The 11,811-nt window shown below is 50.4% G+C and overlaps 4 protein-coding genes across 4 annotated transcripts; 3 read left to right on the top strand and 1 right to left on the bottom strand.

Moving 5' to 3' along the window:
- Window positions 1-568: 568 nt before the first annotated feature.
- Window positions 569-3,469, top strand: HO133_000171 (uncharacterized protein; the record flags this gene model as incomplete). The annotated part of the gene is made up of 1 exon (XM_037291111.1): window positions 569-3,469. The coding sequence occupies one exon, from the start codon at window positions 569-571 to the stop codon at window positions 3,467-3,469; it is 2,901 nt and encodes a 966-aa protein (XP_037152546.1).
- Window positions 3,470-4,381: 912 nt separating this feature from the next.
- On the bottom strand, window positions 4,382-5,840 carry HO133_000170 (uncharacterized protein; the record flags this gene model as incomplete). The annotated part of the gene is made up of 3 exons (XM_037291110.1): window positions 4,382-5,485; window positions 5,543-5,610; window positions 5,669-5,840. The coding sequence occupies 3 exons, from the start codon at window positions 5,838-5,840 to the stop codon at window positions 4,382-4,384; spliced, it is 1,344 nt and encodes a 447-aa protein (XP_037152545.1).
- A 1,228-nt stretch (window positions 5,841-7,068) lies between these two features.
- On the top strand, window positions 7,069-9,293 carry HO133_000169 (uncharacterized protein; the record flags this gene model as incomplete). The annotated part of the gene is made up of 7 exons (XM_037291109.1): window positions 7,069-7,335; window positions 7,400-7,678; window positions 8,128-8,430; window positions 8,484-8,567; window positions 8,601-8,889; window positions 8,944-9,078; window positions 9,139-9,293. The coding sequence occupies 7 exons, from the start codon at window positions 7,069-7,071 to the stop codon at window positions 9,291-9,293; spliced, it is 1,512 nt and encodes a 503-aa protein (XP_037152544.1).
- Window positions 9,294-9,721: 428 nt separating this feature from the next.
- HO133_000168 (uncharacterized protein) lies at window positions 9,722-11,491 on the top strand (the record flags this gene model as incomplete). Its single annotated transcript, XM_037291108.1, has 1 exon — window positions 9,722-11,491. The coding sequence occupies one exon, from the start codon at window positions 9,722-9,724 to the stop codon at window positions 11,489-11,491; it is 1,770 nt and encodes a 589-aa protein (XP_037152543.1).
- Window positions 11,492-11,811: the final 320 nt, after the last annotated feature.

Raw genomic sequence — 11,811 nt, 5'->3', positions numbered from 1 at the left:
GAAAGCTGCCACATATAGGTAGTACCGTATCAATTGTTACATGAACCCCAATGCGAAACGTCACTGATAGAATGAATGTACGTGCTCTCCGTCACTAGGTAGGCGCTAACATGGGAATGGCGTCTGTTGCAAGTGACTCGAAGTTCTGGATGTTCCCAAGTATGCCTGTCCAACAGATGACGGACAATACTGACAGCACACAACCCTCTGAGTACCTCGGCATCCTAATATGATGCCACGAACATATAAATTCTAGACTACATCTTCCTGTCTACTTTACGAGTACATGCGGTGTGCTCTCTACTTCTGATAAACTTTTGCGCCAAGACGCTCTTGGCTTTTATGCTTTTCCAATCCCGACTCTTCTGTTATCCTCGTACATGACATTCCCTCAGTCCGACCCAGGCACCAGTCACTTCTCTCAGAGCATCTTCTCGCTTTTGTGCTTTTGCTGGATCATGGCCCTCAGCGACGACTTCTGTTGCCGACTACTATCACTGACCACTCACCTCAACTACAGCCTTCACGCTTGAAAACCTTTTCCCTCTACTCCGGAGCCTCGACGACAATGGCGTCTCCACGGCGGGCCCGATCACTCTTCCTCTCTCCTGAAAAGGCAGAACTACTGGCCGCGCGGGAAATAAACAACTTGGTACATCGAGTGGAGGTCGTGCCTCGCAAAGCAGGACCGAGGCAGGGCAGAAGGACGGATATCGTCATGGATAGAGACTCCGGGGACGAAAGACACATGTCAAAGGCCAGTACAATCAACGCGGTCGACCATTTCTGCGAAGAATACCGTCCACCCTCTGTCGCGCTCCATCGGTTATCTTATCTGAACAAGGAACTCCCACCTCCCCCTCTGTCTGAATCGACCGCCCAGACTCCACATCAGAGCAATGCTGTGAGCCGAGTATATAAACAGAAACACGCGGCTTGCCAGACGGTCATTTCAATACACAGTCGCTACTCTACTCCGATCAAACCCTCTACACCGAGCCGCCTCTCAATTATCTCTTCTCAGGAGGGTGACTCAGGAGATCGTATTTCTATCCGGAGTCGCTACTCTACCCAAGATCCCATTCCCATCGACAACACCGTCTCTCGTTCGAACACCCGTGCTAGTGTTGCAATAGATCGCTGGCGGCCGCCGGATGTTGGGAAGGAAAGCGGTAAATCTTCAAGGAGACAGACTTCTGGCAGCATCAGTCCTAGTACCATACCACATCATGAGATGGTATCGGAAGTGGTGGATCAGACGATCGCAGTCGTCGATCCACAAGAGACGAAGACAAATCCAGGGGCATTGCAAATTATTCCACAAAAGCCTCTCGTGGGCACAAAGAGCAGGGAGATGGTGCCTAGAAGCAGGTCGGATCGAAAGGCTTCCGTCGGTTGGACCTTTCACGATGGTCTCATACTAAGGAACGATGACAGACTTCAGAGTACTACAGGGACGTCTACCGGTAACGCAAACCTCGATTTGGGAGCCAAATCGAAGCACATGATCCCAATCCATTGGAGCTTTCATGAAGGCATGATATTCAGAGCTGATCAGTGTACCGAAGATGAGGATGGTTCTTCGAAAGCCAAGTCGAAGCGTATGATACCCATAGGTTGGAGCTTTTACGAAGGGTTTGCATTCAGACCTGATGGTTCGATCGAAGCGATCTCGAAAGCAACTGGAAGAAGCGAGGAGATTGTGCCTAGGAGCAAGTCGAAGCGTATGATTCCCATCGGTTGGACGTTCCAAGAGGGTCTCATATTCACCATTGATGATTCGGTCCGAGATGCCTTGACTTCGTCTGACAAGAGCAAGGACATCGAATCGGAAGCTCGTGCTCAACGTCTGCCTATTGCCTGGTCCTTTCACGATGGTTTCATACTCGGGAATAATGCTAAAGTCAGAGATACCTCGAAGAAAGCTTGCGATAACACAGAGGTTGCCACTATGCCTAGGTCAAAGCGTACTGTTGGCTGGACTTTCACTGACGGCCTGATAATACAAAGTGGTGCCGGGACGTCGCCCAACAATGGAGGGATAGCGACTAGGACCCAATCGAAACGTTCAGTTACTTGGACCTTCAGCGACGGCCTCATCATCAAGGCTCATGTAGGGGCTTCACTCAAAAACAGGAAGCTTGCCACTGGGACTAGTCCAAGGCAAGGTATTAGCTGGAGCTTTCACGATGGCCTAGTAATTAGGACTAATAGCCGCGTCGCCAAGCGCTCTGGCCAAAACAGAAGTACATCGACGAGTACTGAGTCCCGGGGAATGTCTGCTAGCTGGGGCTTTTACGAAGGCTTGACAATCAAGCAGCGATCTATTTCCAAAGGCAAAGGAAAGGGAAAGGGTGTGGACAGGAACCTGCACCCTTTGTTCCCTAAGCCGAACGCCGGACAGCGTCGGCGTATCACATACACTTTCTGGGATGGTGTCACGATGCGAACAATTGATGGGGCTTCAAGTCGAGCCTTGACTCAGTCGAAGTCGAAGCTCGGCTGGACATTCCACGATGGAATCTGCAGGACGACTGTTGAGCCTTCGAATCAGGTTTCCACCCGGGCTCAACCGAAGCGCACGTACGGCTGGACCTTCTATGACGGTCTGAGAATCGAGCCCAATGTTGAAGCTGGAACCTTTTCAAAGACATCATCAGCGATTCGTGGCCCTGCATCTCCCAACTCGCGTTCGGCCCAATTGACGAATAGGGATACTCTAAGTCTTCCGAACGAAAAAAGGGCTGAATTATTTCCAAAAAGGCCATCGGAGGATGCTGTCTCTGATGTTCCAGACGAGGCTGCTCTGGACGAAGAACAGCTTGATTCCTCCCAGCGACTCAAGCCGTTGCCATCATCTATCTCACCTAAGGAACCCGATCTGTCTCCGAAGTCGAAGCCTCCACCCCAGTCTTCTCCTTCATCCGGGGTTTCCTATTTCTCGGCCCAGCCTGGATCATCAAACGTAAACCTGGTACCTGTTCAAGATAGACCTAGGAGACCACCAACCTCACGGGCCAATACCAGATTAGAAACATCTCCAAGCGTCTCCGATACACGGTACTATGTTATCGAAAAGGGAAAAGCCGTCGCAAAAGACGCCTTCAACCAGCCTCCTACGTCCAACTCAAACAAAGATGCCACGCCTCTACTTCTGAAGTCTAGAATTAGGCAAAAACCACTACGATCTAGACCCTCCCTTGAAGACTGGGACGGAACCTTCCCCCGCTCTACCTTTGAGTCTGCGACCAGGCGGAGACAACGCTCGAAGACTAAACTCCCTATCGAAAATGGTAACGGTACACCTCCAGCACTTGCACCCAGGCGCACGGACGTGCCTCCTCCAACTGCTTCTAAGTACCACATCGAGCACATCGAGGACGGAAATGCTGTACCTACATCTACGGATCCGCTTCTTCAGTCTCAAGCGCTTTCGGCCATGCGGAAAAATATAATCGTTGGATACTAACAGTCTAGGGACGAGGCGTTAGATGAGGACGAGTAGGTTGAAGTTACGCGAGGATTCTGTTACTGTGATTTATGGAGGCGATTTGTGCTTAGAAAGAAAGACGTGGTCATTCATCCTTTCGCTTTATTTGCAATCAGGGTATGGGCGCCTCTCTGCTCGAAGGCGTTAGCTGAACATTGTCAATTCGAGCGTTCGTTCTGCAAGAGGAGACAGGATCAGGTGTGATGGTGAAAATAGTATGATGCATAGGGAAAAAGTGGCTGAGAGTAAAGATATCTGAATGTCGCAAGAATGTCAAATGGCAAACATGCAAAGAATTGTGCACGACGATTTCAATCTGTGTCCGTCGCAGTCGTCCCTTTCGCTCACTTGGCCTGACACCGGCACCTCACTAGAGAGACGAGGAAGAAAATCGAAGAACCCTCGTCGATGTTGAGGAAGTCAAGGTGTCTATCTAAGGTGATGAAAGAGTCAAAGATATCAAAGCTCGAGTTTTGATTACTAGCCTTCAATCCGACCCGTAGCTACCTTACCTAGTCATCCGTCACCTTGAATTCTCCCGCACCAACCATCCAACGCACTCCGTGATCTAACACGGTACATTGTTCGAACGTGCTATGACGTAGTGACTCCTCGCCGATCTCTCACATTGGCTCGTCTTGCTACCTAGGTAGATTGGAAGAAGTCGGGTGGTCGCTACGTGCAGTGGATGGCGCATCCGGCATCGGTGGCGAGAAGGGAGTAACAAGTCGTCTAGGTGCTGGGAGGGGAGAGAAGACGAGGATGGGAATGGACCGAACGACTTGAGTCTTTTCGAGCCCCTTCTTCTTTATACGTTCCACGATTGATTGATTGACTGGCGGTTTGCTTCACACTTGTTCGAATCGGTCGCAGTGCATGAATGATGGCGCGTCAACGAGCGGCGTATAGCGGTGGTTGAGTCGTGTCCAGCAGACTGGGTACGTGGCAGTCTTCGAGGTCCATCGTCCCCACCCCCTCTGCGATCTGGTGCTCCGCACCGTCACGGCTCGTTTCGCTCGACGCCCCCCTCTTCGAGAGGGTCGCGGGCTGAGAAGGGTCGCAGATGACCTGGACCGGGACCTCTAACACTATGGCCTCGTGGTGGATCTTGTCGACGGTGATGTGGAGCACCAGCACGTATCGACGAGCCGACAGCGGATTGAGAAATGTAGGGATCAGGGCCTTGGACGCGTTCACCGGGACTATCAGCGTGGTCGTCCACGGGGTGGCAAGAGTGTCTGAAGCGATGGTGCCGGCGGAGGACAGGCGATGTAAGCGCCACGAGAGGGTGTCGCACTGGCGGATCTCTCGATAAGTGCAGCTGGAGGTCATCTCGGCCAGCGGCTCCGATTTGACGCTCTCCTTGGTGGGCACCTGAGTGAATGGGGTTGTGGAATAGAATGTTCGGACTTTCAGGTGAGACTTCACGGTCAATCTCCACTCGTACGGTGTGGCGGCTGGGGTGTGGGCTTCGCACGGCTGGAATAGAAGCTTGACCGCTGCTACAGTGGAGGCTCTAGGGGCAGATGTCGAGATGTTGAAGGCCTTTGGTTCCGCCGCCGAGATGGTCAGTTCACCCAGTGGCCGATTCCACACGCGTCTCTTCAAGGTCTTGACACAGGTCGTTTTGTACTCGTGAGGGAAATGTTCGATCTGAAGGGGAGGAGACGCTGGAATGGAAGGCATGACGGTAACCTCTCGCTTGGTCCGGCACTTCGTCGCTGAAGTCGTGCCTCGTGGGAACCTGGTGGACACGGCAGTAATAACATACGTGATTCTCGGTTGCATGTATTCTTGCTTGGTGGCTAGTCCGTAATAGCTTTGGCCCTCTCTCACGGTTGGAGGGAGAGTCAGATACTCTGGGTTTACATCGGACCTCGAAGAGATGAGCTCAGTGGGAATGGTGAACGCAAAAGGCAGACGGTATACCGAGAGCCCTTCCCATCGATGTCGATGAGAGGATGTTGCCTCGATCTCTTGGGTTTCACTCAGGAACTTGCATGGAAATCAGTATCTTGTCATCTATCAGTTCCACCAAGAGAAAGGTCTTACTTTGTATTCTGCTGTAGCATTGTGATCTGGCTGTGCGTTGAGTGACGGCCGCCATGTCCTTATAATGCCTGTGTCGAAGGAGTATCAACAAGGATGCCCGCAACAAGCACTGGCACATGCACGCACCTTGAAACACGACGGTAATATTCACGCCAACAAGACTCTCTGAAAACACTTCCAGATAGCCGGCCAGTATGTCACCGCCTTTCCGTGTGTTACAGCATTCCGTTCGCTCTGGACCATCGTCAGGCAAGAGTACTATCCGGAGAGTGGCCTCTGAAGGTTCAAAAGGTGCCATCGATTCTTTCAGAGCCTCGCAAAAGAAACAATCCCCGATAATGTCGTGTCCCGATAGCTTAGAACATCCGGAATCCGAAAGATGGCAGCATTACTACGAGAGCAAAGAAGATGAAGTTTGAGAGAATGCGAAGGCGCTACGCTATGTCGAAGTCTGTCATATTTGCTGGCCATATCAGCTGGCCCAGTCCCCCCTTAGCCACAGGTTTTAGTTGCAGATATGCAAGTTGGCCTGGTTTCTTCACCTTCCCCACACCGGCCCACACGGACGCAAAAGTGCTGGAACTTCATGTTCCGGGTATCGCGTGATCCAACGATACCCAGTAAGTTACCGGCTCAATCATAAGTTCGCCAATCACCAATATTAATTTTAAATAATAATAATAATAATTATATATATATATATTATTAAACAAATTTTTTTTTTTTTTTTTTAAATAAAAATTTTTTTATTTCCCTTATCAATATTACATAAAAAAAAAAAAAAACTAAAAAATATACATAAGAATCTCGCAACTAATCATGACTAGGGAAAGTGATTAAAATGAGTACATTATGTTACCAGCATTGACGATCGTACTTTACTGGCTTGATGTCGATATCTGTGATACGCTAGAAGGTAAAGAAATGAGCTGGGCCCTTGAGAATGTATCAACAAGTAGTGGGGCCATGTAATCCCACCGAAACGCGCGCGTAGGTACGGAAATACTAAATTGGCGTATTTCAACTAGGGAAACTAGATACCTTAGCTAGGTCTCCCGAGAGCTCCCGCCTATGGCCGATACGTGCCGTCCAAATTGATTCTCCTAATAACAGAGTAGAATGAGGACACCAATCAAACTTCTCAGACATTCGTCGGTATCCTCCCCTGAATTTTTGTCCTATCCTTATCAGAGGACTCGGTTTTGACCGGCACTACTTACTCGTACGAGTACTCGACGCGGACCACGGCTCGTCGACGGGAGGCGTTCTCTTTGCAGAATATAGGCATAGGCGATTCACTGCAAATAATTATCAGATTTAAAGAAGTCGGAAGCCGATGATTTCTAGCAGTTGTCTTTTCCGAGGCGGTCCCTGCATGGTGGGGCCAATTCTGAACAAAAAGCTGTTAATCATTTCAGCCTCTGTTTACCCACAATCATCCATTCATGCCTAGCCCAAGTGTCTCTTGATCTTACATGAATACGTGATACCAGCGGACCATCATCTCCCAAAGCGCACCTGCAACCATGAGCTGGCAGTCTAACGCTCAAGGCAAAAGAGCGAGTCTTATCGAGCTGATTCCGCTGAAATGGCGAATTCCAACTTCCGACATCCCATCCGTCACCAGACTTCGCGACTTTGGTGAATACATATGTCGGTTCCTTGATCGTCGGGAGCTGGAAATCACCAATGCACCCAGCAGTAGGATTTTGGCCAACATCCGATCTGGAGAATGGACATCCGTGGATGTCACCAGAGCTTTCTGTCATCGCGCATCAGTCGCGCACCAGCTGGTAAGCAGTGGACGGTCAAGTCACCATTAGACTCCTTCTCAAGTCACACTCACCACTTTGCTAGACCAATTGCTTATCGGAAATCTGCTTTGTGGCCGCAGAGCAACGGGCAAAAGCGCTGGATGAGTCTTTTCTTCGGACTGGCCAGACGGTAGGACCACTACATGGACTTCCAGTCAGTCTGAAAGACAGGTTCAATATCGACGGACTCGAGTCCGCTTGCGGCTATGTGAGCTGGCTTGGGAAAGAAAAAAGTGAAAATGACGAGGGCATATTAGTCAAGCGATTACGTCGCATGGGCGCTGTCTTTTTCGTTAAAACCAACGTACCGATGAGTATGCTGGTAGGTTGCCGTCCACAGGATATGCCCTGGAGCATGTAAACACTCATTGACGTGACACAGATGGGAGAGACTAATAACAACATCATCGGGTCCACGATAAATCCATATAATCGCAACCTCTCTGCCGGAGGAGCTTCGGGAGGTAAATCTATCCGAATTCACAATCCCAGAACATTGTCTCCTCGACTTACATTTCGATAGGCGAGGGCGCACTGCTGGCTTTGAAAGGCTCTCCATTGGGTTGGGGATCTGACATTGGTACGATACAAGACCGTTTGGTGGTGTAAGGATTGGTGTTGATTCTGAAACATAGCTGGATCGATTCGCATACCGTGCGCTTTCAACAACCTCTTTGGGCTGCGTCCGTCATTCGGGCGTCTGCCTGCTAGTGGAATGGCCACAAGCGTATGTGCCGCTTTGATATATCCACTACTTTACTAATCGAATAGTTGCCAGGTTTGCCAGTCAATGGAAGCGTAGTTGGTCCTATGGCAGGTGATTTACCGACAATAGAAATGGCTATGAAGGTAGTGCTCGATACTTTCCCTTGGCAAGATGATTGTGATGTTTTAGAGATGCCTTGGAGAGAAGAAAAGCTTCAAAACATTCGGAGTCGGACGGCTCGACACCGCGAGAGAGATGGAAAGCTTGTCTTTGCCGTCATGAGTTGTGATGGAAACGTACAAGTACATCCGCCGGTGCAGCGAGCTATGGCGCTCGTCACGAAAGCTCTTTTGCAACGCGGCTATGAGGTCCGCGATCCGGTGAATTGCTCTCTATACTGTTATGCTATTGACATGTGCAGGTTATCGAATGGCAGCCGCCACCGCATCATGACGCAGTTCAGACTCTAGTAAGGCAGCACACAGCAGACTCAACTCAGGGCTGGGTAAGCGCAAGGATACATCTAACATGGCGACAGTTCCAAATACTCGGAAGTACAGCAGGGAAGGAGGTTCGCAACGCTATAGACGCAAGCGGGGAACCTCCTGTCCATCAATTACAGACCTGGTACGACAACGATAACGTGGAACCTTCGTCCAGTGCAGAATTTTGGGATCTTTGTAATCAACGAGACCAGTATCGCTCGGAATACAACCAATATTGGACATCAACGCGAGAAAAAAACGTTGCCAAAAGACAAGTGGACGGTGTCATCATGCCTGTGGCTCCAACGGCGGCGGTAGAAGAGGGGTGCTTTGATTACTACGGTAAGTCCTCTTGTCGTGTCCCATACCCGTTCGCTTGCTTACAAATATCCCAAGCCTACTCCGGCATTGTCAACCTTCTCGATTACACTTCCGGCAGCTTTCCCGTCACCTTTGCCGATCGTTCTATCGATGTCGAGACACCTGACCACGTTCCCTTGAATCCGACCGACCGTGCAGTATGGCGCACATGTGAGTTCCTGCCCTCTGCCACTCGATTCGTATAGCTGTCAAATATAACCAAATCAACAGATCAGAAAGACTTGTTTGACGGAGCCCCTGTTGGTCTACAGGTCATGGGCAAACGCTTCGAGGAAGAAAAGGTCTTGGGCCTGATGGAGGCGCTGACTGCCGCGTTGCAGGATTTCTCGGTTGGTCAGATAGGCGAGCCAAGCAGCCCCTTTTGATGTTTGTTCGGGGACGCGGTATGAAAACGAGACTAAGGTACTTGCGGGGAAAAACGTGTAATAAACCTTTAGTGAGAGCTTAGATTGTCACATCCTGCCACAACAACTGCTTTAAGTTTAGCGTTGCCGAGTCCCCCGGGCCCGGCTTTTATCATTAGTTCTACCCCGCGATTGACCTCGGCAGCATCGGGAACGCTTACTTTAACATTCCATGCGGCATCTTGACATGAGTCTCACACTATTGCACACCTCAGGCGAATTCCCGTTGCAGATTTACTTCCCCTGGCACTTTGGCAGATACGCCCTCGGAGTTTGTCATATTACTCTAACGTCCTTTCTCATCCCATTGAACCCTTCCTCGTTTGTAAACCATTGAAATCACCGAGTCGACTTTCATTGCATGGACATTCATCTCTTAATCATAAGCCATGACGGAGGACTACGAGATACCCCAAGACTATGGTAATCTCCCCGAAACCGAAGCGCTCCCACCGGCCGATACTTCGGGCGTAAAACATGCACCGCTACGTACCGACCACGAAAGTGGATCTGAGCCAACCGCCAAACAAAGCGAGAAGTCCGGAGGAGAGAATCGCTCTTCCGTGTCCAATGGACAATACGACATTCCGGACGAGTACGCCAACCTCGATGAGCTTGCCGGACCGTCACCGGTCGACAATCGACATGGGGAAGGATTGTATCACCATCACGACCTTGAAGAACTCCGGTCTAAAGAGCCTAAAGAGCAGGAAGAGACACAAGGTATACAACCCCTCTCTATGCAGTCGATTGAGGAAGACGAGGACGATCTCCGTGAGTACGCGAATCTTGATGAGTTAGAGGGGCCTCCACCGGATGAGAATCCGGATGAGCGAAGAAGTTACCGTCATCATGACCTGGAAGAAGCTCGAACGAATGAACAGCAGTACGAGCGGCGAGGATCTCGCCAAGAACGGAGCGGACAGCCGTCCCCACATGATGAAAAAGGGTCCCAGCAAAAGATGCGGGAGTGGAAATTACACAGGATGATTTTTCACCTTTATGTCACGTCGTACTTGATTCTTTTCTCGATCTTGGGTACTCTGGCACGGCTTGGACTCCAAGCTCTCACAGTATACCCAGGTTCCCCAATTGCGATTTCTGAACTATGGGCCAATGTCGGAGGATGCTTGATAATGGGATACCTGAGCGAAGACCGGACATTGTTTCACAACGAATGGGAAATTGCAGAGAAGCGCGCGCGGCGAAATCTCCATCTAGAACGAGAGAACAGCGACGACACCACGAAAGAGGCGGCCGACGAAGAAGCGATCTTGGTAGCAGCTAGGAAGGAGCATCAAACAGAAAAGAAAACTATTCCAGTCTTCATCGGGCTCACAGTCGGCTTCTGCGGCTGTTTCACCTCCTTTTCTTCTTTCATGCGTGACATTTTCCTCGCTCTTTCCAACCATTTGAACACCAGCGCGTATACAGACAACAGGACAGTCGTTGGTACCAATCCTCCTCGCGACGACGGCAACAGCGTCATGGCAGTCCTGGCCGTTCTGATTGTAGAGATCTGCCTCTGTTTGTCAGCTCTAGAGTTTGGGGCGCACATCGCAATCACACTCGAGCCCGTGATGTCGAAAGTGCCCAGGCTGAACATCAGACGGATTACGGATCGGATAGTGGTTTTGATTGCGTGGGGTTCTTGGGTGGGAGCTATCGTCATGGTCATCTGGCCTCCCGACCGTCCATCTGGTCCGGCGGCAGATGGACAGACCCTCTGGGCGCAAGAAACCTGGCGGGGCAATGTCCTCTTCGCACTTGCTCTCGCACCCTTGGGCTGTCTCGTTCGTTTCCACGCCGCCTTGAAGTTCAACGGGTTGATAAGTCACTTTCCGGTTGGGACTTTTGTCGTCAATATTGCAGGGACAACCGTGTTGGGCGCATGCTGGGATCTGCAGCGTGCACCGTTGACCAATGGAGCAATCGGTGGCGGTAGGGTTGGTTGCCAAGCGCTCCAAGGCGTTCAAGACGGATTTTGCGGCTGTCTCACCACTGTCAGTACGTGGGTTATAGAATTGAAAGGCTTGCAGCGAAAACATGGGTACTTCTATGGAGCGATGAGCGTTGCTGTTGGCGTTTCCAGTTTAGTGGTTATCATGGGTACTTTTGTGTGGGAACAAGGGAACCGGCCAATGGTATGTAGTGTATGAATAGACAATATCACACTTGGGTTAAGAAGCAGTAGCATCCCGAGTGATCCGGATGGGCCTACTGACTTCCCAAAGTCCTCGTTCCATTTTCGCCGGTGTCCGACACGTATCAAAGAATAGTTCCCAGGGTCTGACTGACCACTCAGCAACAGCGGGTACCTGGCATTCAGTCTGGCTTCCTCACGGTCTGACAAGTCCGGTTGAGTCGGTGGCGAATTTGGCAATAGCATCAACATTTCAAAACTCACAATGATTAAAATTGGGCATGACAGTGTTTGCCTTGGTCCAAGGGGTTGAGGGTCCTTGTTAAGTCAACCCTA

The sequence above is a fragment of the Letharia lupina genome (assembly GCF_014066315.1).
Source record: "Letharia lupina isolate WasteWater1 chromosome Unknown contig_10, whole genome shotgun sequence".
Classification (NCBI taxonomy): Eukaryota; Fungi; Ascomycota; class Lecanoromycetes; order Lecanorales; family Parmeliaceae; genus Letharia; species Letharia lupina.
The sequence above is the reverse complement of the archived record's forward strand: the minus strand, read 5'-3'. Positions and strand labels throughout refer to the sequence as shown.